The sequence below is a fragment of the Giraffa tippelskirchi genome, chromosome X (genome assembly GCF_054371585.1).
Source record: "Giraffa tippelskirchi isolate mGirTip1 chromosome X, T2T-mGirTip1v1.2.pri, whole genome shotgun sequence".
Taxonomy (NCBI): Eukaryota; Metazoa; Chordata; class Mammalia; order Artiodactyla; family Giraffidae; genus Giraffa; species Giraffa tippelskirchi.
Genome location: NC_137289.1, coordinates 84,670,274 through 84,696,856, shown reverse-complemented (window position 1 = coordinate 84,696,856; position 26,583 = coordinate 84,670,274). Strand labels below are relative to the sequence as shown.

Sequence of the window (26,583 nt, the reverse complement as noted above, 5' to 3'; positions counted from 1 at the left end):
TAGAGAATCCATCTGCCAATGCAGGAGTTGCAAGAGAGACAGGTTTGATCCCTAGGAAAATCCCTGAAGAAGGAAATGGTACCTCACTCCAATTCTTGCCTGAAAAATCCCGTGGACAGAGTAGCCTGGCAGGCTACAGTCCATGGAGTCACAAAAGTTGGACACAACTGAGCAACTGAGCATGCACGCGTGCAAACACACACAGACTCTCAATAAATACTCTTGAATAAATGAAAAAAATCAATTAACAAAAGGCTTTTTAAAAACCCATTCCATTTCTACCTTGGATATGATCAGTAAACCAATCCATTTCACCCTTTCTCTCACTTCAAGCTTTGCTGCTCTGTACTAGCTCTCAGAGAGTTAAATCCCATCTCATTGTTCTCTATAAAGCTCCTGCTGCTTCTGTCATCTTTCTCCTCTATGCCTGCTCTAATAATAGACCAACGATTGAGCAGAATTGCTTCCTTGGCATTCAGGAAGCAGGCTTCATGCATATGGTCAATTGATTTGTTTTTAATGTACCTATTATTATGAATAGCCTGCTGGCTCAAACTGAAATCAGGCTACATCCAATATCTTTTTCCTTCCATGCCTCCACTGTGGCTCCTAGGAGGTGTCAACATTCAATTTCCTTTCCCAATAATAAGGATTTCCATCAGTACTCTTTCCTGATTCTGGACAACAAAACATAAGTCTTCTTTGCCTTTGGACTTCTTTTGCCATCACTATTTCTTTTGCCACTACAAGCATCCTGGCTCCTTTTCATAATCAATCTTACTTGGCTGTCAGACACAAGGTGGTGCCGTGTCATCAGAACTCTTCAGTTACCCTTATAGAGAGAAATAAAGAAAAGTGAACAAAGGAAGGAAAAATTATGTACTCATCTTGAGAAGGGCTTCCCAGGTGGTTCAGTGGGTAAAGAATCTGCCTGCAATGCAGAAGACACAGGAGATGCAGGTTCGATCCCTGGGATGGGAAGATCCCCCAGAGCAGGGCATAGCAACCCACTCCAGTATTCTTGCCTGGAGAATCCCATGGATAGAGGAGCCTGATGGACTACAGTCCATAGGGTTGCAGAGAGTCAAACATGACTGAAGCAATTGAGCATGCACACACGCTTCTTGAGAAAGTTCTCAACATGTCATTCATTCTCAAGTAGTTAGGGTGATTTAGGCACAGGATAGAGGGATTATGAGAATGACCTATTGAGTTTTATTCAGCCTGAGACTTCTATTGAAAACAATAGAGGCCCGAAGTAAGCAAGTACCTTTGGCCTGAAATTGAGAATGTCAGGGATAAACGGCTTTCAGAGGTCATCTGGTCCAGTGAATCCCAAGTAATAATCTGCAGACCCATGGCAGTCTGTGACATTTTCATCAGTCTGCTGACACTAGAAAACTTGTTGTCAACTGATCTTTCTTGAGAAAGAGTTTCCTCAGTAAAAGACTATGTCTTACTACATTTTCTATAAGTCAGTATTAAGACATCACTACAATAATGATATGATAGTGATGATACATGCCCTTACAAGACAATATTAAAAGTTGAAATCTTTATGTTGATTCCTAAAGTTTTGGGAGAAATTTTAGAGAAATTGTACTAGTCTTTGAGATCTAAAATTTTGGTTATTATTGTTTTGGTCTAGTGGTTTCAAAACCTGGCAGTGCAGTAATATTACTGGGAACCTTCTTAAAACTATGTATTCCTGGCTCCCATCCCCAGAAGCTTTGATTCAGCAAGTGTGGAGTGGGACCCAGGAATCAGTACTTGTACAAAAGTCTCTGCTGCTGCTGTTGCTGCTGTTAAGTCGCTTCAGTCGTGTCCGACTCTGTGCGACCCCATAGACGGCAGCCCACCAGGCTCCCCCGTCCCTGGGATTCTCCAGGCAAGAACACTGGAGTGGGTTGCCATTTCCTTCTCCAGTGCATGAAAGGGAAAAGTGAAGGAAAAGTGAGTGAAGTCGCTCAGTCGTGTCCGACTCTTAGCGACCCCATGGACTGTAGCCTACCAGGCTCCTCCATCCATGGGATTTTCCAGGCAAGAGTACTGGAGTGGGGTGCCATTGCCTTCTCCGACAAAAGTCTCTAGGTGATTCTAATGTGTAACCAGGTTAGGGAACTACTGCTTTGCTTCACCACTTGTATGATTAATCAAGGACATAAGTAATTGGAATGGTTCCATTGTGGGATTATTCTGTTAGAGACAGAAATAAAGTAGATTCTTTCCCTTGCACTGTAAACCAGAGACCTCCGTTGGGGTTTTCTAAGATCCACAGAGAGATAAGTAAAATAATTTAGAGAGTTTACAGGGGCCACACTCACTTCTCAAGAGCATGAGCCAAATTGAATGAGAAGGGGATGACAGAGGATGAGATGGTTGGATGGCATCACCGACTCAATGGACATGAGTTTGAGCAAGCTCCGGGAGATGGTGAAGGACAGGGAAGCCTGATGTGCTGCAGTTCATGGGGTCACAAAGAGTCAGACACGACTGAACTACAGCAACAACAACACATAGAGGTGCTCTCTAATGATTTGTTCCTATTGATGATGTCTGTCAACCAAGTCTGATTTAGAAATTTATAGAGAAAACTTCATTCATCTTGAGACCTTAACTCTACTTCTATCACTTCATTCTCAACGTTGTCTCATCCTTTACATCCTCCTCTTCCCTTTTCCTCAAGAGGACAAGGACCATTGTATGTTCCCGGGCTTGACTTAGTGACTGGCACATAGTACTTGCTTAATAACTACTTCTGAAATGAATGACTGAATGGTATGACAAAGGCAAGAGGCATGTCTCCCCGTTTAAGGCTAACCCTCCTATATACTTTGTTGAACCCACTCTGGAGATTCATGAAAGACATAGAATCTCAACTGGAGGATAGTGAGGAGAATGGGTGGTGAGGGATGAGAGAAGAGCAGATGTGTCCATATGTCATGGAATGACGGATAATCTAGTGTGTTTGGGGCCTGACATGAACAGGAGAAAGGGAAGGGGAGAAAATGTTAAAGAGTGGAGCTAGACAGGTTGAATGTGAATGTCTCAGAGACAAGTCTTTTTGTGTCCTTGATATATACTACAGAGTATGACACACAGAGGCTCTTAGTAAACACTTGCTGAATAAATGTGGCTGGTCCCAAAGCATAAAGGACTTTTATGCCTAGTTGTCACCCTGCTTATTTAACTTATATGCAGAGTACATCATGAGAAACGCTGGGCTGGAGGAAGCACAAGCTGAAATCAAGATTGCTGGGAGAAATATCAATAACCTCAGATATGCAGGTGACACTACCCTTATGGCAGAAAGTGAAGGAGAACGAAAGAGCCTCTTGATGAAAGTGAAAGAGGAGAGTGAAAAAGTTGGCTTAAAGCTCAACATTCAGAAAACTAAGATCATGGCATCCGGTCCCATCACTTCATAGCAAATAGATGGGGCAACAGTGGAAACAGTGGTTGACTTTATTTGTCTGGGCTCCAAAATCACTGTAGATGGTGGTTGCAGCCATGAAATTAAAAGACGCTTACTCCTTGGAAGGAAGGTTATGACCAACCTAGACAGCATATTTAAAAGCAGAGACATCACTTTGCCAACAAAGGTCCATCTAGTCAAGGCTATGGCTTTTCCAGTGGTCATGTATGGATGTGAGAGTTGAACTATAAAGAAAGCTGAGTGCCAAAGAATTGATGCTTTTGAACTGTGGTGTTGGAGAAGACTCTTGAGAGTCCCTTGGACTGCAAGGAGATCCAACCAGTCCATCCTAAAGGAGATCTGTCCTGGGTGTTCATTGGTAGGACTGATGTTGAAGCTGAAACTCCAATTCTTTGGCCACCTGATGCGAAGAGCTGACTCATTTGAAAAGACCCTGATGCTGGGAAAGATTGAGGGCAGGAGGAGAAGGGGACAACAGAGGATGAGGTGGTTGGATGGTATCACCGACTCAATGGACATGGGTTTGGGTGGACTCTGGGAGTTGGTGATGGACAGGGAGGCCTGGTGTGCTGCGGTTCATGGGGTTGCAAAGAGTCGGACATGATTGAGCGACTGAACTGAACTGAACAAAGAGATAATCACTGAAAGTTTTTAAAACAGAGAAGTGTCATGATTAAAATTGTATTTAAAGTTGTAATTGACAGGATTGTTTAGAAGAAGAGACAGAAAGCCACAGGGACCTTCAGATCTGATTTGGCTCTTAACTTCTAATCTTCACTAACACTGCTATCATCCTTTCCTTCACTCAAGAAGGAAATGTCAGCGTCATCTTTGCTTCTTCTTTTTCTCTTACTATCCAAATCTCTTCTGTCAACTTTACCATAATGATAGTTCACAGAGCCATCCCTTTGCCTTCACTCCTAGTCAGTGCCCTATTTCAGATCATCAACTTTTTATTACCTGGTTCATTGCTTGGTTTCCTTACATCTTATCTTTCCAAGTCACAGTAACTTTTTACACTGTCACCATCGTTTTTTGCCCTAAAATGCAGATCTGATATTAGTTGCCTACTCAATAATCTTCACTGGCTCTCTTGTATATCCAAAATAAAACCTAAAACTTTTCAGTATGCTATTTAACAACTTTGTGATGTGGGTATTAACTGCATTTTGCAGATAAAGAAGCTGAAGCTCAGAAAGAGAAAACAGCTTGCTTAGGATAACACAAGTTTACAATGGTAGAATCATGATTAGAATCCAGGTCTCCTGATTCCAGTGCTCTACCATTATAAAATACTTTCTAAAGAGGGAATAAATGGTAGGCACTGCATGTGTTTAGAGAATGGTAAGATGGTGGCTACATCATCTTGTCTTTTGGATAAGGCACATAATGTGAAGTTCATACAAACGAGTTAAGATTCCTGTTCTAACCTCTTGATGGCTTTGTAGACTTAAAAAATTGACTTAACCTCTCAGAGGTTTCCTCACTTGCTTCCTTACTTGTGAGACAGGGACAAATCATTCCAATCTTATAGCATTGTTATGAAGATCATATGAGATCATTTTTGTAGAGAGGTAGCATAGTTCTAGGTTCACAAGAGCTTCTTAGTGTCATCACAACCCCCACTCCAGTGATCTAAAAATAAAAAACCATTTAAATGAGAACAGAATTTAGACAGGAGTCCGACATGGGCTACAAGACTCCAGGGTCTATTCCTGGTTCTGAGTTTGGAAATAACCCTTTTCAGCATTTTAATCAAGTTCCCTGCAAATGGAAGCCAAGGCTAGTGTTCCAAAAGGGCAACAGTTGGTCCTGTGAGACTGCTGACTGAAAAATCAAATCTCAAGCACCAGTGCCCATAACGTCCAGGATTCGTCACTCCTCATGACTGAAGCATTGAGGATTTTTATTAAAATGTAAACGTTTCCTGGGAGAGGCAGTATACATATTAACTTTTTGGCCTGATTAGCTTTCATTTACCTCTTTCTATGAGTAGAATTCTTCCATGCCTCTTTACTTTGTCCCTTTTAGGTAGGGACACCCAACCTCCATCCCCAGCCTGTTAAAATCCTACTCAAGATTTAAGGGCCATCTAAGCCACTACCTCCTCCGGAAGCCTACTGTGATAACTCAGCCACATCCTGCCTTTCCTTCCTCTGTCCCTCTCCCGGGGAGTACCGCCCCAGCGGTCTTTTGTGAAGCTCAGGGAGCTCGAGACTTTGCCTTGAATTTCAGCTTGTATTTGACTTGTCCCATGACCTTAGGCTAATAAACACCTTGATTTCCTTAAGCCTCAATCTTCCAGCCTGGAAAAAGCAGGTGATAAAAACACTCACCTCCAGGCAATAAGGAACGTGCTCTATTCCTCTAGCAATGACTGCTTTGCTGACTGGTGGAGGCCCCATGATTTGTGAATTTGGCCTCTTCCTCTCATGGCATGGCAAGCTACCTGGGACACCTCTACCCTCCCGCTCAGCTCACCCCGCCTTCAGCTGCTTATTGACTATGTTCCTGGGCATTTGGCGCAACCCTGAGCTGCATTTTCACCTGCCATGCAGTCTTTTCACCTAACAAGAAGGTTAATGAGATGCTGGGTAGAAAGGGCTTGGCGCTTGCCCGCCCGCTGGTGGGGAGCGAAGTAGCTTGGTAACCACACCACGAATTCATGATTAGTGCGTTAGACGCGCGGGCCCTTAGGGGAGGCAGAGCTTCCCCGGATCGCTGGGGCCGGCCCCGAGGGCCGAGGCTGGAAACAGCCTTGCACTCAGGCAGAGAGCCCAGCCGCCCGCGGGGCAGATCACCCCTCCCGCCTACCGGGACCCGCTCACTCTCTAGGGAGCAAACTCTCCCTTTCCCTCGCAGGGCTAGGGCCTTAGTCTCGGACTTTCAGCGGGACTCTGGTGTCTCTATGCCAGAGGTGGGCGGAAGGGCGCGGTGGGTGCTGGGAAGACATCCCTCAGCTAGCGGCTCGGCCGAGTTCTCGAGCGCCCGAAAAGCCACGGCGGAGACCCGAGGGACCAGCCCAGCCGGGATGTTGGGGGCAGAGCGGCCCTTGCCCAAACTGGCGGCTCAACCTGGCCCCAACTCCTACTTCTCCAATGCGGGACAGAGAGCCGGGAGAAGCTAGCGCTGAGCTCCGTCTCGTGCCCCGCCTGGGCCCGGTCCCCTCCGGTGCCACTGAACCTCCCTCCCTACCTGGCCCGGCCCCCGGCCCAGACCCCGCCCTCTACGGCTCCTCTGGGCTCCAGGTTGGCGCAAACAAAGCCCTGATTGACTGCCCGGAGGGGCGGGCCTCGCTGCCGGGCCGCCTCCTCCCATCCGTGCCCCGCCAGGGATTTGCCGGGAAGGGCGGGGGCGGAGGGGGAGAGACTGGGATGGGGGGGCTGTTGCTCAGGACTGTGGGTGGGGGCTGACCCCCTGAGCTCGAGAAGACTGTGCCCACCGTCTGTCTGAAGCTTGGGCTGTGTCCTCCAAGTCCCCCTTAAGCCCAAGGTGGGGGGGCATAGGGACTACTGAGGGCGGGGTGGAGTTCTTAGGGGCCATCTTTCGTCCTGGGGTCCCTGGGGAGACCCTAGTTCCAGGCTACTTGTGAGGAAGGAGAGAGAGTGGGAGTAAAGGATAGGCGGGGTCTTCCCTGGGGATTCTGGGTTGATCAATGCTCGTTTGGAGCCTGCGGGGAGGAGAGGGACGGAGAACAGGATAGTTTGTGCTCTCGTTTTTCCATTTTAACTATCCCTCTACTGGGCTTCTGGACTAGGAGAATGGGATTCAGTAGTTCGGAAAGGGAGTTGAGGAAGGCAGTGGCGAATTGAGGAGGAGATAGGCAAGTGTGAGGAGGAGGAGGAAGGGCTGGGGAGAAGAGCGAGGCTGTAGGGCTGCCTGTTGACGGAGGAAGAGGTTGAGGGGGAGGGAGAGGAGGAGGAGGAGGGGGAGGAGAGAGATGACATGGGGAGAGGAGGAGGGGGGTTGGACTGGGGAGGAGGAGTAGAGGGCTCGAGGGACCGTCTGTCTCGGGACAGGCTGGCCAGCTGGGGCGCGGAGCCGGGAGGAGGAGGCAGCAGCAGCAGTGCTTGGAGCAGCAGCAGCAGCAGCAGCAGCAGAAACAAGTACCAGCCACAGAGCGGCTCCTCCGGCCCGAGCAGCCACAGTCCCCCGGCCGCGATGGCGCTGCAAAGCCCGGCGAGCGAGGAAGCTAAAGGGCCCTGGCGGGAGGCAGACCAGGAACAGCAGGAGCCGGTGGGTAGCCCCGAGCCGGAGCCGGAGCCGGTGCCAGTGCCCCCACCCGAGCCCCAGCCAGAACCTCAGCCGGAGCCCCAGCCCCTACCGGACCCTGCACCGCTGCCGGAGCTGGAGTTTGAGCCTGAGCCGGTGCACGAACCCGACCCTACACCCACAGTGGAGACCCGCGGCACCGCGCGTGGCTTCCAGCCCCCCGAAGGTGGCTTCGGCTGGATGGTGGTCTTCGCTGCCACCTGGTGCAACGGCTCCATCTTCGGCATCCAGAACTCCTTCGGGATTCTTTACTCCATGCTGCTGCAGGAGGAAAGAGAGAAAAATCGCCAAGTGGAGTTCCAAGCAGGTGAGCGGCCCCGCGCGCCCCACCTGGCGTTCTAGGCAAGGTTGTTCGTTCCGGCTGCCGCAGATCTCATATCTCTTGGTCCGAAGCGCCCCTCTATAGTGCGCCGCTTGGACTTATCGCCGTTATCCCTAGCCCTTGGCGCTGCTAGGGAGCGGGTTGCCTGGCTCTGGGCAGCCTCGGCTGTGGAGACTAGGTGCAAGAAATCCCGGGGGGTGGGACCTGGGACCTTCGTTGATCATACACAAAGAATGAACTTTTTTGCTCTGGGACATATTCAGACGCACCTTTCGGGTTTGTTTAAAGTACTCTGAGCGTCTGTACAGGGGGAAAATATTTGCAGAAAGGTTTTTTTGTTTTGTTTTGTTTTGGGGGGTGGTGAAGTGTGAAGCCATGGAGAGAGGAGAGAGTTGGAAGGTTGAGAGGACTTTGAGAGAAATACCGTACCTCAGATGTCCGCAGCAGCCGCTGTTCCTGTACAGGAAGTGGAGGTGTTTTCTGTCAAAAACACTTTAGGAATCCTGATGACTGAGCGAAGAGTCAAACACATGGCAGGCATGTGTATCTGTTGGAGAGAGAGAAAGGGAGGGAAGAAGTGCGAGTGGGGGGTGTGCGCGCGTCTATTTGCCCGTAGTGGTTACTGCCCAACAGGGCTGGCTGTCCTCTGCCACACTGAGGGAGCGAGCGGATCTCTGTGCTCTCTGAGCTGAACCCCAAACCATGCAGGGAGGCAGTCTCCAGAGAGGCGTGAGGCGGCTGGCAGACTGGGCCCTGAGACTCGCTTTGCACCGCCTCCAAGCTCAGCCTTGCCCTCCCTGGCGCCTCGCGCCTCTTCGCTATCCGCGGGGTGCCTCGTTAGTCTTTAGCCAGAATGCCGGCCTCCACCCCTCCTGCCTTGGGGTGGTGCTGACTTGGTCTTCTTCCCTAAGACAAGCAGGGCTGGGGGCATAGCTCTCGTTGTTCAGAGCCGCGGCTGCAGGACCACAGGATTGTGCGCTCCTCCCACTGAGCCTGCCAGTGGACTCAGAGAAGTCAAAGTAGCCATCCGGCTTTCTCAGCAAGCCACCGGTGAAGCCCATTAGGCGTTTTGATGAGGAGTCTCAGGAGCCAGCTGAAGGGCTTGGGATGCCTTCCTCAAGGCTCACTCCCTCTTGTGGATCCTCAGGACAGCTCCACTCTAGACCTGTTGCAAGTTCAAAGCTTAGAATACGTGGCTTTTAAAAACGCAGCTCAGAATGAGTCGCCCTGGGACTGAAGGGTTCCCTCCTCTCCCCACCCCCAAACACATACTTCTGCTGCTCTCTGAGGAGCACTGGGGATTATTTAGTAAATAGAAACCTTGAATTCTGTGGGCATCCACCTGTGGATTCTCTGAGCCGTTGGAGAGCCTCTCCTACTGCTCTCAATCAAGGACTCTTTTGTTTTTTACTTTGCAGCTTCGCTGGGCTGCCCTTAAAGAGGTTTTGGGACTCTTGGTGCCTCTGGCCTTGTGATCCATTGGCGTCCTAATGTGCAGGCCCTACTTGAAAGTTTGAGTGTGTGTGAATGGCTGTACAAGGCTGTCACAGGACTGCCCAGGCTGTGTTGATGCCTGAGTGGAGGGGGTTCCTGACTGTGTGGAACATCTGGGCACACCACACTCACCCCTGGGACTACATTTTCCCTGCTTTGATGCAGTTCCGGGGCTCTTGGGAAGGCAGCCAGGGTAGGGTCTCTGGCTTTTGCCTAGATTACCTTGTAGGGCACCTGCTGAGCACTGCCCTGTGGTTAAAGACAGGCTGTTGGCCTTTTAGGTCAGTGGCAAAGTCTGGGGAAAACTTCATGCGGGGTTGTGGGGAATGGGCTGAAGTTAGACCCTGGCATTCATGTGAGTGAGCGGGCCTAGAGCATGGGCCTTATGAGTGTGTAATAAAACTTGGAAAAACCACTATTTTACCAGGAAGAGGTTCACTGCTGGGGAACAAACTTCAAAGTAGGTGATCATAGGGGACTCAGGGGGAGGGCTGGCTGTGACTTTCCGGTCAAGACCTCACAGTGAAGTTGGGAAGTGGGGGTGGCAGTGAGCTGTACAGAGATGTGGCTGGTGTGTACTCTGACACAGACTAGGTCTATTGAGGGGCTGGGGTTACTTGTTTAAATTATGGTAAGCATGGGTCAGGAAAGGACGGAAAGGAATTTGGTATATCTCTAGGGTCTCAAACTACTTTGGCTTGGGTCCTTGCTGTGTGTGTCTTGAATTCATGAAAATTATTTTTGATACTGGAGGCTCTGGGGAGCACCTCAGTTTTTATTCTTAAAATGTCAGGAGCCCCCCACTACTTTTCTTAGTTCCTAGAAAATCTCATCCTCACCACTACCCTTCTTGAGCCCCTCAACTTTCCCAAGCAGCCATTTAGGTCCTGAGATTCCAAATATGTCTCTGCCTCCCTACACTTTTTGCAGTTTACTTAGAATTTCTCAGCTATGTATGCCACAGTGCTGGTGTCTCAAAGGGATAGAAGAAGCCAGTAGAAGCTTGCTGAGATCTTTGTCAGCCAGTGTTTGCCTAATAGCCATTCTGGGGAACATGGAGTATACACCCATACAGTCAAGGAGGTTGGTGCATTGTCTATTTCTATTAATGTCTGACATGCATTCCATCTCTAGAAATCTATGAATTAAATATTTGGAGGCACCCCCATAGCCCAAATTCTCTTTGGCTAGGCCTATGGCCCCACCCATCAGAACAAGACCCAGTTTCCCCCTCAGTCAGTCTCTACCATCAGGAAGATTCCATAAGCCTCTTACCCTTCTCCATCAGAGGGCAGACAGACTGAAAACCACAATCACAGAAAACTAACCAATCTAATCACATGGACCACAGACTTGTCTAACCCAATGAAACTATGAGCTATGCTGTGTAGGACCACCCAAGATGGACGGATCATGGTGGAGAGTTCTGACAAAATGTGGTCCACTGGAGAAGGGAATGGCAAACTACTTCAGTGTTCTTGCCTTGAGAACCCCATGAACAGTATGAAAAGGCAAAAAGATAGGACATTGAAAGATGAATTCCCCAGGTTGTTAGGTGCCTAATATGCTACTGGAGATCACTGGAAAAATAACTCCAGAAAGAAAGAAGAGATGGAGCCAAAGCAAAAACAACACCCAGTTGTGGATGTGACTGGTGATGGAAGCAAGGTCCAATGCTGTAAAGAGCAATATTGCATAGGAACCTGGAATGTTAGATCCATGAATCAAGGTAAATTGGAAGTGGTCAAACAGGAAATGGCAAAAGTGAACGCCGACATTTTAGAAATCAGCAAAATAAAATGGACTGGAACGGGTGAATTTAACTCAGATGACCATTATATCTACTACTGTGGGCAAGAATCCCTTAGAAGAAATGGAGTCGCCATCACAGTCAATGAAAGAGTTTGAAATGTAGTACTTAGGTGCAGTCTCAAAAACAACAGAATGATCTCTGTTCATTTCCAAGGCAAACCATTCAATATCACGGTAATCCAAGTCTATGCCCCAACTAGTAATGCTGAAGAAGCTGAAGTTGAATGGTTCTATGAAGACCTACAAGACCTTTTAGAACTAACACCCAAAAAAGATGTCCTTTTCCTTATAGGAGACTGGAATGCAAAAGTAGGAAGTCAAGAAACACCTGGAATAACAGGCAAATTTGGCCTTGGAGTACAGAATGAAGCAGGGCAAAAGCTAATAGAGTTTTGCCAAGAGAACACACTGGTCATAGCAAACACCCTCTTCCAACAACACAAGAAAATACTCTACACATGGACATCACCAGATGGCCAACACAGAAATCAGATTGATTATATTCTTTGCAGCCAAAGATGGAGAAGCTCTATACAGTCAACAAAAACAAGACTGGGAACTGATTGTGGCTCAGATCATGAACTGCTTATTGCCAAATTCAGACTTAAATTGAAGAAAGTAGGGAAAACCACTAGAACATTCAGGTATGACCTAAATCAAATCCCTTATGATTATACAGTAGAAGTGAGAAATAGATTTAAGGGACTAGATCTGATAGACAGAGTGCCTGATAAACTATGGACGGAGGTTCGTGACATTGTACAGGAGACAAGGATCAAGACCATCCCCAAGAAAAAGAAATGCAAAAAAGCAAAATGGCTGTCTGAGGAGGCCTTACAAATAGCTGAGAAAAGAAGAGAAGTGAAAATCAAAGGAAAAAAGGAAAGATATACCCATTTGAATGCAGAGTTCCAAAGAATAGTAAGGAGAGATAAGAAAGCCTTCCTCAGTGATCAAGGCAAAGAAATAGACGAAAACAATAGAATGGGGAAGACTATAGATCTCTTCATGAAAATTAGAGATACAAAGGGAACATTGCATGCAAGGATGGGCTCAATAAAGGACAGAAATGGTATGGACCTAACAGAAGCAGAAGATATTAAGAAGAGATGGCAAGAATACACAGAAGAACTGTACAAAAAAATCTTCATGATCCAGGTAATCACAGACCCAGATCATGACCCAGATCACTCACCTAGAGCCAGACATCCTGGAATGTGAAGTTAAGTGGGCCTTAGGAAGCATCATGACGAACAAAGCTAGTGGAGGTGATGGAATTCCAGGTGAGCTATTTCAAATCCTAAAAGATGATGCTGTGAAAGTGCTGCACTCAATATGCCAGCAAATATGGAAAACTCAGCAGTGGCCACAGGACTGGAAAAGGTCAGTTTTCATTCCAATCCCAAAGATAGGCTCAAACTACCACACAATTGCACTCATTTCACATGCTAGTAAAGCAATGCTCAGAATTCTGCAAGCCAGTCTTCAACAATATGTGAGCCATGAACTTCCAGATGTTCAAGCAGGTTTGCTAGTTTTAGAAAAGGCAGAGGAACCAGAGATCAAATTGCCAACATCCGGTGGATCATCGAAAAAGAAAGAGAGTTCCAGAAAAACATATATTTCTGCTTTATTGACTACACCAAAGCCTTTGACTGTGTGGATCACAATAAACTGTAGAAAATTCTGGAAGAAATGGGAATACCAGACTACCTGACCTGCCTCTTGAGAAATGTATATGCAGGTCAGGAAGCAACAGTTAGAACTGGACATGGAACAAAAGACTGGTTCCAAATAGGAAAAGGGGCACATCAAGGCTGTATATTGTCACCCTGTTTATTTAACTTATATGCAGAGTACATCATGAGAAATGCTGTGCTGGATGAAGCACAAGCTGGAATCAAGATTGCCAGGAGAAATATCAATAACCTCAGATATGCAGATGTCACCACCCTTATGGCAGAAAGTGAAGAAGAACAAAAGAGCCCCTTGATGAAAGTGAAAGAGGAGAGTTAAAAAGTTGACTTAAAGCTCAACATTCAGAAAACTAACATCATGACATCTGGTCCCATCACTTCATGGCAAATAGATGGAGAAACTGTGACAGGCCTTATTTTTGGGGGCTCCAAAATCACTGCAGGTGGTGATTGCAGCCATGAAATTAAGACGCTTACTCCTTGGAAGGAAAGTTATGACCAACCTACACTGCATATTAAAAAGCAGAGACATTACTTTGCCAACAAAGGTCTGTCTAGTCAAGGCTATGGTTTTTCCAGCAGTCATGTATGGATATGAGAGTTGGACTGTAAAGAAAACTGAGCGCCAAAGAATTGATGCTTTTGAACTGTGGTGTTGGAGAAGACTCTTGAGAGTCCCTTGGACTGCAAGGAGATCCAGCCAGTCCATCCTAAAGGAGATCAGTGTTGAATATTCATTGGAAGGACCTATGCTGAAGCTGAAACTCCAATATTTTGGCCAGCTGATGCGAAGAGCTGACTCATTTGAAAAGACCTTGATGCTAGGAAAGATTGAAGGTGGAAGGAGAAGGGGGTGACAGCAGATGAAATGGTTGGATGGCATCACCGAGTCAGTGGACATGAGTTTGAGTAAACTCTGTGATTTAGTGATGGACAGTGAGGCCTGGTGTGCTGTAGTCCATGGCGTCACAATGAGTTGGACACGACTGTGTGACTGAACTGAACTGAGTATCTTCACAGCCCTAAAGCTGTGCTGATTGGCTTAATGGGTCTAAGGTTCTGCAGATGATTGGGACTATTGTGAAGGTGCTCCCCAAAAAAGGTTTTTTTGATGTTTAGTGGCTAACTCCACATCATAGTGGTCTCTGGGCATGGGAAAAAGTCATAGAAAGTGTAAGGAAAGTGGAATTCAGGGCATTCTAGAGCCTGAAATGTCCAGTCTTTGTGAACTCTGTGGTGCATACAGTTCTGTGGTGGCAGTGTATCTTGCCCTTTCTCTTCACCTATTTTGAAAAGGAAACCAGCTTTCCCTGGGTCCTAAGCCTGGGAAGACTGGCAGGCAAAAAGTCCTTGAAATGAAGGCAAGTGACCAAGGTCTGATTTAGGTGAAAAAGGAAAAGATCAAGAGAGAAATGAGCCTATACTTTTTGTAGAGCTTGTGGGAAATTTGCGAGTTCCCCTAACCCAGACCAAGCAGCATACAGGACAGGGACAACCCAACAATTTGATGGGAAGTCTGTAATGCCTGCCTGATATGAGAAGGGAGATTTTTGGAGGAAAGAAAGAGCAAGGTAGCATTGGTTGCAGGCCTCAGATCATTATTGGAACCCTAAATGAGTTGGATCAGGGGCAGGTTAGGGTTGGGGGTCCAGAAGACAAGACAGAACAAGTCAGAGTTGTTAACATTGGCTCCAAGCTTAGGTCTTTTTCAACATGCCCCAGAGTAAACTCAGCACCCTGTACTTTCCACCTTGACTTCCAGTCTAGCACTGAGTCATAAAATATGATGGGAGGCATCTTTTCCTTGGCAGTTTATAAGCATGACCCTTGTGGTCTCCCAGGTGTGGGTGGGGGGATGTCTCTCACCACCCAGAGAAAGGGGTAATAATGGTCAGCAAGGTTCATTATTGGGTACAAGATAGTTCAGGCTCATGAGTCACTCTGATGGAGACAGAATTTTCTAGGCATGGGATAAATGATACATTCTGTCTTTGGGCAAAGAGTCCCAAAGATAGGTGAGACCAGGGGCAATTTAGGCTATATTTCTCTTCCTCATTTTAGAAGCTTTCATTGCTTAGTTCAATGTCTCACTGGGATGACCACTAAATTGCTGACTTTGGGAGCCAGGTATCTTTCGAGCAAATATGCCAATGTCTTTCCTTTGGCTGAAGGCCTTTGCCTACTGTCCATAGAAGACACAGGTTGGCTCAGAGAACCAACCTTGGTCAGCCATAGGTTTGTTCAGAGCCTGCTATGGAGCTTTGGGACACAGGGCCAGGCATCTTTCAAGTCACTCCTCTGACTTCTCTCCAATCAAACTGGGTCCCAAACTGAGACCCTGACTCATACTGGAGGGGATTTGGAAGCCAACCGGGGGGTGCTTGTTTGAGCTGGAGTAGCTAACTGAAGTTAGATCCCTGGCTCATTGTACAGTGACCTCAAGTGCTCATTCTAAGTCTAAATCTGGATCCTAATGGGTTGGTGATCTCAGTAATACCAGCTAGGCAGTGACTAGGAGTTAGACAACCTGTGCCCCTGACTTGCTCTGTGCCTTTGAACAGTCACTTTACCTCTCTATACCTCAGTTTATCTGTTGTAAAGTGAAAGGATTTGACAAGATGAATACTAGATGAACTTCTTAGCTCTTCTGTTCTATCCTTCTAAAATTATATGATATTTTATTCTTTACTATTCACTTGGCATAAATTTTGACTCATTCAAACAAATGGAAATATGCTAATCTGCCTGAATGAGGGTGTGAATGGGTTGGGAGGAGATTGGGAAAACAGTGAAAAGCTATACAGACATCATTTCTCTATGTTGTGTGTACATATGCTACTCATATGTACCAATATGGTTAAAAAGACCCACCTTAAAAAAAGCAGTATGTAATGGTAACTTCAGATCCACAACTGCTTCCCCCAGAATGTCTTGCTTAGCATAGAATTGGACCTCCAAGAGAATTCCCTCAACTTGGCCTGCTGCAGGCCAGCAGAGTGGTTCTGTATGCTGCTGTTTCCCAGCATTTGAGCCTGTTCCTATAAAGCACTAAACTGAAAGCATTCCCTTAAGCCTCAGTTTTGACCCCTCTCCTGAAACTTAATTTTCTACAGCTCATTCTCATTTCTCAGAAATGCATGGTTAGTATGACCTTAGTTTGCTGTTACTTCAGGATAGAAGAGTAAACCAAGATTTATAAATTCAATAAAGTGGTTTCCTTTAGGGGGCTTCAGACAGGGCATCCTTATAGCTAGCTAAGGGTTGCTGCCTGGTAGTGGGTGTGAGAGAGCTGCTGCTCTCTGTCATCCTAGAGAAGGCCATATTCATTATTCCCAATTTCTAGGCAACTTCAGCTTCACTCAGGGTTTACTGAGAGTGACTACTGAAGTAGCAGGCACAGAACTCTCTCTTTTTTTTTTTCTTAATTTATACTTGCTTTGGAAATATTTCCTCCAGTGCCATGAAGAGTAAATAAGCAGATGGACTGTCAGCATTTGCAGAGATATATATAGGATGTCATCTGTGCACTTTGCGCAGACCAGTTTCCCAGGAGAGTGTGCCGCTTTTCCCATCAGCATCTTTTTGTTTTGTTGAATTTTTTAAGATTTTATTTTTGGCTGTGCTGGGTCTTTGTTGCTGTGCCAGGGCTTTCTCTAGTTGTGGTGCATGGGCTTCTCATTGTGGTGGCTTCTCCTGTTGTGGAAGACAGACTCTAGGCCCATGGACTCAGCAGTTGCAGCTCAGGCTTAGTGGCCTCGTGGCATGTGGGACCTTCCCAGACCAAGGATCAAACCTGTGTCCCCTGCATTGGGAGCCAGCTTCTTAACCACCGGACCACCAGGGAAGTCCTGTTTTCATTTTGAAAAAAAAAGAATCATTTACTCTTTTCATATTGTGTGAAAGATGGAATGGGATTTCCTATTTTGAAAGGAACTATCTCACCTAGGACTGAATGAGTAAACCTTAGAGAAAACACTTTTTTCATAAAATGTTTACACATACACAACATATACATACACATACTCTACACCTCAAGCCATGGATTATGAGTATTCTGCCTGAAAAAGTCTTTTCTCATCTGTTTATGGAATTAGGTTTTAATGTAACAGAAGCTTCTGTAGGGTTTGTGCAAGACTAGTACAAAAGGCCCAGACTGAGAAAACTTGTTAAGGAGGAGTGATGGAGAGAATATGGTCAGCCAAGATTGTACCTCTTGGCATGGATTCTTTGCAACTCCCCTATAGTAGCGCTCGGAAACATTTATATAAGTTTCTTTCTGCTTCCATCCTCCCCTTATCCTACATCCCATTCAAAAGTTATTGGGAAGAGGGTTTGGGATACTACAGCCCTCTCCCATTTTAAGAGTGAGAGAGGACTAAGCCTAGGGATGTTTAATCATTTGCCTAGAAGTCAAGGTATTGTGAATACTAATGTGAAATCACTTGGCACTTATTTGTGGGTGGAGAATGTGGCCTGCTTGGGTGGCTTGAGGAAGTACATGCTTTTTCACCCTAGTAGTCTTGCCCTTCTCTATTCTCTTGTTTGCTTTTTCTGGGGTTGGTAGGAGAAGAAGGGATAAAAATGGTTATCCCAACCATATATTTTCTTGGCTCCTCTTATTTTCAAAGGGCATTTGTAATACCTCTTCTTGATATGCCATCCTTTTGCTCCTAGTATTGTTCTTTCTTCTTTCTTTCCCTCACTCAATTAGAGGAACAACTAGGGTTTCAGATGTTGTACAGTCCTTACTCCAGACTGGATCTCAGGCCCATTCCCACACACCCTGCGGAAGTGTCTCTTTCCCCCTTTCCCCTCTGTCTTACTCTCTACTTTCTGAGGGAAGGGTGACTTCCTATGAAACACTCAAGAGTGTAGAAGCTATCGCCTCTGGATTTTTGCAGTAAGATTCACAGCCCTGGGACCTCAGTCAAAGAGATAGTATTGTAGCAGGTCTTACTCAATAGTATTCAACAAATGTCCTGGTCAGTTGCACCCTTTCTCTTCAAATCTGCACTATCATTGTCCCTCAATTACTGAGCCTACTGAACTTCTAGAGACTTCAGATTGGTTTTTAGTAGCCTGAGGGGTTCTGAATAAAATAGAAATCTGCACTCTATTTTGATCCCCTATCAATCTCTCTTCTTGCCAAAAAAAAGATACTATAGAATTGATATTGTAGAGGAGCTGGAGGAGGGAGGAGACAAACACACTAGACTTAAAAGTGCTTTTAGTGAGGATGGAGAGGGAGGAAGTGAAACTCCCAGGTTAGTTGCTTCCCTGCAGCTGAAGAGGGGAAAAAGGAAATGTCACTAAACCAGTAGTCCCCACAGAATCTCTTGTCTAACTTATCCTGTGGCTCTGCCCACCCACCTTCTTACCCAGGCTAGAAGGGTATGTGCATGTGCCCATGTGTCCAGCCAGACCTGTGGGTACATGTGTATAGCTGGGTGTGTGATGTCTGTCTGGGCGAATTAGCACAGTTGCTTAGAATATGATGCTTATGAGATTCAGGTCACAATTTTAGTCACTTGTTTAGGTTACTGAGCTTCTCACAGGGAAAAGGACTCTTCTTCTGTTCACCACTCATGCCCTTCATGTGTGGTTGCCACTGATTCCAAGAGGACTGGGTATAAGTATGGAGATGACTCCCTATACACCTTCTTTTTTATGGGGGAAAAAGTAACAAAGCACACAGCCTAGTGGTATCTGCTCTTTCACAGTGTGATTTCTTTGACATTTAGCTTCTTATTTCCATCAAGCACCCTGATAATAATAATAGTAATTGCTAACTTTTATTTAGCATTTATCAATTAATTCTGTGCTTCTTTGAGACTCCATGGACTATACAGTCCATGGAATTCTCCAGGCCAGAATATTGGAGTGGGTAGCCTTTCCCTTCTCCAGGGGATCTTCCCAACCCAGGGATCGAACCCAGGTCTCCCACATTGCAGGCGGATTCTTTACCAGCTGAGCCACAAGGGAAGCCCAGTTCTGTGCTGGACATTATGTTAAGCACTTTACATGTACCAACTCATTTCAATTCTGAACAACTCTATGAGGTAGGTACTATTATTTCCTCCATTTCACAGATAGAGACAGATGCACAGAAATTAAGTAGCTTGCTTCAGCTCATATAGCAAATAATGGCAGAGCCAATATTTGAACCTAAGGAGTATGAATCCAGAACTCCTTCTTTTAGATATCATTTAATACATCTAAAGACGAGAGGGGCCAGGTACCAAGAAGGACTACTAAAGAGTTTTCCATTCCTTTAGGCTTCAGCCATCCTTATGATTAAGGGATATATGAGATGACCATGAAAGGGCTTGGTAAACAAAGTCTGACAGTCTTGTGATACATGGTATACTCTTCTAACCACTCATCTTACTCAACCTAGAGTCATGGGTCATTGGGTCCAAAAAAGGGCTAGAGAAACTGTCTCTTTTTAGTTGGTTAGCCTGAATGTCACATAAACTTTCAAGGCTTCAGTGTTCTCATCTTCATAGTGAGATTGACAGTATTTACTTTTCTAAGACTGCGAAGGAGCATATGAGATTCTGTATGTGAGTGGTATTTGTCAATTGTGAAGGGGTTGGTATTGTTATTATCATCATCATCATCACCATCATCCAGCAGCCGTTTCCAGCTCCTAGAAAGTGAGTTGCTATACCTTTCTCTAAATATTTCTGGAAGAGGAATCAACCCCTCCCCACTCCATCTCGTCTCCATCTCCTGTTGGTATTCTGCAATGTTTCCCCGGGTGTCTCATAGCTAAGGATTGGCCACTGGCCGTGTTTCCTTTGTTCCTTAGTTCTCTAGGAGCCCAGGGAGAGGAGGGGCCAGATCCCAGGCCATATACATTCAAGGAAACAAGGCATGTTGAAATATTTACAGCTCTTGGCAGGAGCTCACAAACCTCCCTTTGAGTCAAGGACTGACTTTTTCTTTTTTTTGAAATAAGGATTACTAGGCATTGGGGGCAGATGGTGGGTGGAGTTAGGGTGTCATTTCCTCCCGAGGGTCTCTCACAGAGCCTCTGTTCTCCTGCAGGTAGTGAAAAGAAGGAAAGGGATATTTAGGGTCAGAAGGTCTGGGTCAGGGGACATTAAGCAAAGAAGGGACCTTGCTCCTTTGTATTCAGTTTTTGAGTGGGCCAATTTCCTTATGTTCTAAACAGGATAGCCCCAGAGAACAGAGGCCACAGAAGGGCAGAAGCCTGGAAGAGGCCTGCAATAGCAGTTTTGAGCAGCATTTCAGTGACCACTTAGGAACTTCCATTAAGACCATTTAGTAGGCAAATGTTTATACCATCTCACGATGAAAATATTTCTCTTTTTTTTTTGTTGTTGTTGTAAACAACAAAACTAAATTCTCAAGTCCTTCTTTGAGATAAGATTTCAAATATACTAAGACTTACCATCTTGATTTTCAGTTGTTTAAGCATGTGAATTGGAAGGCATTTTAGAGACTACCCATTCCTATCCATCTGGTTCCCATTTTATAGGAGAACTGACATCTGGAAAGATATAACCTCAGTCAGTATTACAGGTAGATGATTGTAGTCAAGGTTGGTTTATGAGAGTAGTTGGGGATGGGTGTAAGAAGTATGGCTCCTGGCACCTTGGGAGTTCCTCAGTTCAATCACTGGCATACTTCCCACTTCACGTCTCCTTGAACTTTTCTAAAGTCAATCCACAAGCACTATGTTGCATAAAGAGACTGTATTGTGTTGTAATAAGTGTAATTTCATTTACTTAATATGAGACAAAATTCAAGAGGTGGGATGGTGAAAAGTCTCCCTGCTACATTATCTTAAAAGTGAAAGTTGATCAGTTGTGTCCAACTCTTTGCGACCCCATGGACTATACAGTCCATGGAATTCTCCAGGCCTGAATACTGGAGTGGGTAGCGTTTCCCTTCTCCAGGGGGTCTTCCCAACTCAGGGATTGAACCCAGGTCTCCCACATTACAGGCAGATTCTTTACCAGCTGAGCCACAAGGGAAGCCTAAGAATACTGGAGTGGGTAGCCTATCCCTTCTCCAGCGGATCTTCCTGACCCAGGAACTGAGCTGGGGTCTCCTGTATTGCAGGCGGATTCTTTACCAACTGAGCTATCAGGGAAGCTATATTACCTTACAGTTACCTTTTTCCCCTCCCTTGAGGCCACTAATATTATCTGGGGTGTTCTTCCAAAGATATTCTGTATATGTACAAACAATTGTGAATGTATATGTATATCCTATTTTAAAAACGCAGTGGTAACCTGTAATTCACATTATCCTCCACTTTGCCTTTTATGCTGTTGTTCAGTCGCTCAGTCATGTCTGACTCTTTGTGACCCCATGGACTGTAGCACGGCAGGCTTCCCTGTCCTTCACCGTCTGCCGGAGTTTGCACAAAGTCATGTCCATTGAGTCGGTGATGCCATCCAACCACCTCATCCTCCGTTGACCCCTTCTCCTCCTGCCTTCAGTCTTTCCCAACATCTGATTCTTTTCCAGTGCTTCGGTTCTTAACATCAGGTGGCCAAAGAGGTGGAGCTTCAGCATCAGTCCTTCCAATGAATATTCAGGGTTGATTTCCTTTAGGACTGACTGGTTTGGTTTCCTTGCAGTCCAAGGGACTCTCAAGAGTCTTCTCCAACATCATGGTTCAAAAGCATCAATTCTTCAGTGCTCAGCCTTTATTATTGTCCAGCTCTCACATCCGTACATGACTACTGGAAAAATCATAGCTTTGAAGAGATGGACCTTTTTCAGCAAAGTGAGGTCTCTGCTTTTTGATACGCTGTCTAGGTTTGTCATTGCTTTTCTTCCAAGGAGCAAGTGTCTTTCAATTTCATGGGTGCAGTCACCATCTGCAGTGATTTTGGAGCCCAAGAAAATAAAGTCTGTCACTGTTTCTACTGTTTCCCCATCTATTTGCCATGAAGTGATGGGACCAGATGCCATGATCTTTGTTTTTTGAATGTTGAGCTTTAAGCCAACTTTTTTCACTCTCCTCTTTCACCTTCATCAAGAGGCTCTTTAGTTCTTTCTCACTTTCTGCCGTAAGGGTGGCATCATCTGCATATCTGAGGCTATTGATATTTCTCCTGGCAATCTTGATTCCAGCTTGTGCTTCATCCAGCCCAGCATTTCGCATGATGTAATCTACATATAAGTTAAATAAGCAGGGTGACAATATACAGCCTTGATGTACTCCTTTCCCAATTTTGAACCTGTCTGTTGTTCCATATCTGGTTCTAACTGTTGCTTCTTGATCTGCATACAGGTTTTGCAGGAAGCAAGTAAGGTGGTCTGGTATTCCCATTTCTTTAAGAATTTTCCACAATTTGTTGTGATCTACACAGTCAATGGCTTTAGCCTAGTCGGTGATACAGAAGTAGATGTTTTTTTCTGAAAATCTTTTGCTTTCTCTATGATCCAATGGATGTGGGCAATTTGATCTCTGGTTCCTCCATCTTTTCTAAATCCAGCTTATACATCTGGAAGTTCTTGGTTCATGTGCTTTTGAACCCTAGCTTGAAGAATTTTGAGCATTACCTTGCTGGTATGTGAAATGAGTGCAATTTTGCAGTAGTTTGAACATTCTTTGGCATTGCCCTTCTTCAGAATTAGAATGAAAACTGACCTTTCCAGGCTTGTGGCCACTGCTGAGTTTTCCAAATTTGCTATCATATTGAGTGCAGCACTTTCACAGCATCATCTTTTAGGATTTGAAATAGCTCAGCTGGAATTCCATCACCTCCACTAGCTTTGTTCATAGTGATGCTTCCTAAGGCCCACTTAACTTCACACTCCAAGATGTCTGGCTCTAGGTGAGTGATCATACCATTGTGGTTATCCAGGTCATTAAAATCTTTTTTTTGTACAGTTCTTCTGTGTATTCTTGCCACCACCTCTTCTTAATATCTTCTGCTTCTGTTAGGTCTGTACTGTTTCTGTCCTTTATTGTGCCTATCTTTGCATAAAATGTTCCTTTGGTGTCTCTAATTTTCTTGAAGAAATCTCTAGTCTTTCCCATTCTATTGTTTTCCTCTATTGTTTTGCATTGCTCACTTAAAAAGGCTTTCTTATCTCTCCTTGCTGTATATCTTGAATATTATTACACAGTAAGTCCATAAAATCCTCACTTAAATAACTGCACAGTATTCCATTATATAGATATGTTATAATTTATTTATTCATCACTCTGCTAATAGGAATTCAAACTATAACCAATCTTTGAATATAGGCTTTAGAATCAAACATCACTAAATTCAAATACTGACTATATGGCTGGCCTTGACAAAGATTTTAACTTCTTGAAGTTTGAGTTCTCACACATATAAAATACAGATAATAATAACATCAGTCATTATTGGTTTGGAGATTAAATGAGAGGAAGCATATAAAACATCTGGCATACAGCCTGGCACATGCTAAGGGTTCAATAAATATTGAATATTCAGCCCTGCTCATAAGACTTTCCCATACTCTCCACCTTCAATTCAGTTGATATTGGTTCAATTCAAGTCAACAGGTGTTTATTACATGTTAGGTTGGACCTTGGATGAACAGAGAAGGAAAAGTGTCCCTCAAGAAGTTTATAATTTCTTTGAGAAGACATAACATACCAACCAACCACAGAGCACTGCTAGCTAGAAAAAATATGTTTATGTGAAATTGAATGCAATTTTGGTGTGGTGATGTGGAAAAGGAGAGGTAAGTGTAAGAGCCAAAGGAATCAAAAGAGCTTTGCTAGTACAGTTGTAACTTGAAAAGAGATTTAGCTAAGTGGAGAGGAGCCTATGAGTTGGGCAGTTCTTGACTGAGACTTGCAAATTGGACAGATCAATTGTTACTCAAAATCTGAGTCTTTGCCCTCTGGAAGTCCCTGACCCAGCAGGTGGAGTGGTGTCAAAAGGAAGAGGGAGAGGAAAATACTGAGGACATTTAGAGAAAATGGTATGGGGAAGGGGGATGTTTGGATATTAGGCCACAAAATGAGGTGCCTGCAAGTGGCTTATGGCATAGCCCACACAGGCTATACCATCTGCTCTTCCGTGTCAGCAGCCAAGCACTTTTTAAGAGGTCCAAGAAGAAGGATAAATGGCCTGAGAATAGAAAGAGCAGCAGCTCTCAGCCCCTCACCCTGAGTCCCAAATAGGTCCAGATGCTGTGAGCCCCAGAAGAGGGGGAGACAACTGAGTGATAATAATCCCTTCTCCAATGTACAATGGTACATTGTAATTTACATCTTAATTGATGTTTATCCTTGCAACAGAGACAGTTATGAAATAAAGCACTCAATTAAATCTCATCATGTGCCAACATCTTTGATAACAAGTGCTATGTTGAGAGGTTCTGGAAAATGAAAAGTCAGTGTGGTTTGTATTAGTCAGGGAGAAGTTCACGGCAGGGAAGGGCTGTATAGAGATTCACATTCCCATTTTATAGTTACAGAAAATGGAGAGCAGATTGAGGGCAACTGAATGGCCTATGGTCATATACTTAATATTTAACAGAGCTGAAACTAGAAACCAGGGATCCCAATCCCATGTTCTATGGGGGCTGAGATGTAGGACCTCCCCAAAACCTGTAACAGTTTTCCCTTAACTTGATAGCAGCCTGAAACAAATTGAAATAAAAAAGCTAAGGGGGAGAGAAACAAGGGTCATGGAAGGAAGGATATGGGCATAACTAAGACCTGCTGGCTGAGGTCAAGAAAAAGCACCAGACTGGGAGTCAGGAGATCCAAGTTCTATTTCTGGCTCTACTACTGTGTTTGTGACCCTGACAAGTCTCTTCCACTTTCTGGGCCTTGATTTATCCCCTTAAGCGATAAGAAAGCTGGGCCTCCCAGAAACTTAGTGGTGCTTAGAACTAATGGTTTATATAAACCAAAGAGACATTGGGTGCTCCCTGGCAAGGGGTCAGAGGATATAGGGACAACCTCTCTGATGAAAATTGAAAACAGATACTCCCAGATTTGAGAAAAAGATGAGTCTTGGGAAGGGTGGTTACCCCATGGTCTCTATTCTATCTTCTTGAAGAATTCCACCCATGAGAGGCAAAGAGAGAACATGTATGCCCAAGTGAGCAAGTACCTCAATGTGAAACTGAGATTTGGTGGGACAGATTATGATATGCTGAGCCAATGCCTAGAACTCTCTCCTGAATATTCTCTACTAACATCACTTTTCTAAGATCTTAGCTTTATTATTTTTTTAAAGAGAGTTTGTGTCTTATGGACAAAGTACCATTGAAGTCCTACTTTCATGGAGCCCTCTTGAGTGAGCACTGACCTTGGAGCCCAACTGCCTGGGTAAGTCTGGGTCCACCATTTACCAGCTGTGTACTTAGGCAAGGGACTTAGCATCTCTGCGCCACTATTTCCTCATGTGTAAGAGGAGGATCGAGGAGGGCATGGCAACCCACTCCAGTATTCTTGTCTGGAGAATCCCCATGGACAGAGGAGCCTGGCGGGCTACAGTCCATGGGGTCACAAAGAGTCGGACATGACTGAGCAACTAAGCACAAGAGGAGGATAACAAGAGTACTTACCAATAAGATTGTTAAAAGAGTTATATATATCTCAGAATTATATATATCTCAGAACAGTAAGTGCTGTAGAAGCATTTGCTGTTATTATCTCCCTAGTAAGCTGGTGTAACCCCAAGTGAGCCCAAGGGAGTTTAGCACTACTTGTTCAGGAATTTTGAAGGTAAATGTGCCTTCTCAAGACACCATCTGGGCTGCTCTGATGTTGGTCATTCCCAGGACCAGATTAACACCTTTAGAGACCTGAAGCACTGTTTTTCCAATTGCCAAATTCTGAAACAATTCAATAAATTTGTAATTTTTTCATTTTGGGTGGCCTTGCTTCGTTAATGTCCTAAGCTTATACTTAGTCCACCTGTTGGATAATCCTGCACTGGCCACATCAGCCTGTAAGCTCCTCCCTTAATTCTGGAAGGAACCAATGATTGTGGGTGATCTACTCATCCATATATGACAATTTTTAACCTGAACAACTCCATCTACGATAAGGTGCTCTGTGTCCTGCCTCCCAGGAGCTTATCCTACCAAGCCCCTTGACCTCCTTGCCCATTGGGACATCCCATCCTATTACTTGGAAAGAGGGTTTATCTTCTGGGGTCGGGGAGGGAAAGACAGGTGCCAGGAAGTCCCAAGAGGGGTCCCCTGCAGGAAGCTCTAAACATTAGCAAGTTAAAATTCTGGTGACTAGTCAGGATGACTGAGTAGTAGAGACAGGGAATGGTGAGGATCCCTGCCTCCAGATGACTAGGAGACCCTCCCCACTTCCCTGAGCCCTGACTTCTACGGGACCTTCAAATTAATGATCCTGAAGCTTTGGAGTTACTAACATTATTTCTACAACTCTTGACCAGGTTCTAACCATTCAAATGGTGAACAACAGGAAAGTTGTGTGCATTCCAAGAGCCATAGTGGGTTTTTTTGCTTTGACCTAGATTTTGCCTATGGAAAGACAAGTCAAAAGCAAGTTGTCCTTAAATCTTCTGGTTAACCAGCTGGAGGGACCT

General features: G+C 45.1%; 1 protein-coding gene across 2 annotated transcripts in view; it reads left to right on the top strand.

The window, feature by feature from the left end:
• The first annotated feature begins 7,369 nt into the window (after positions 1 to 7,369).
• SLC16A2 (solute carrier family 16 member 2) overlaps positions 7,370 to 26,583 on the top strand; it is a 122,960-nt gene continuing 103,746 nt past the window's right edge. Inside the window, exon 1 of one of the 2 annotated variants that reach the window (XM_081566920.1) lies at positions 7,370 to 8,015. In XM_081566920.1, the coding sequence (XP_081423046.1) occupies positions 7,382 to 8,015 (634 nt within the window). In that variant the 5' untranslated portion in view covers positions 7,370 to 7,381. The remainder of the gene's footprint in view (positions 8,016 to 26,583) is intronic. The other variant, XM_081566921.1, reaches the window with a different exon arrangement.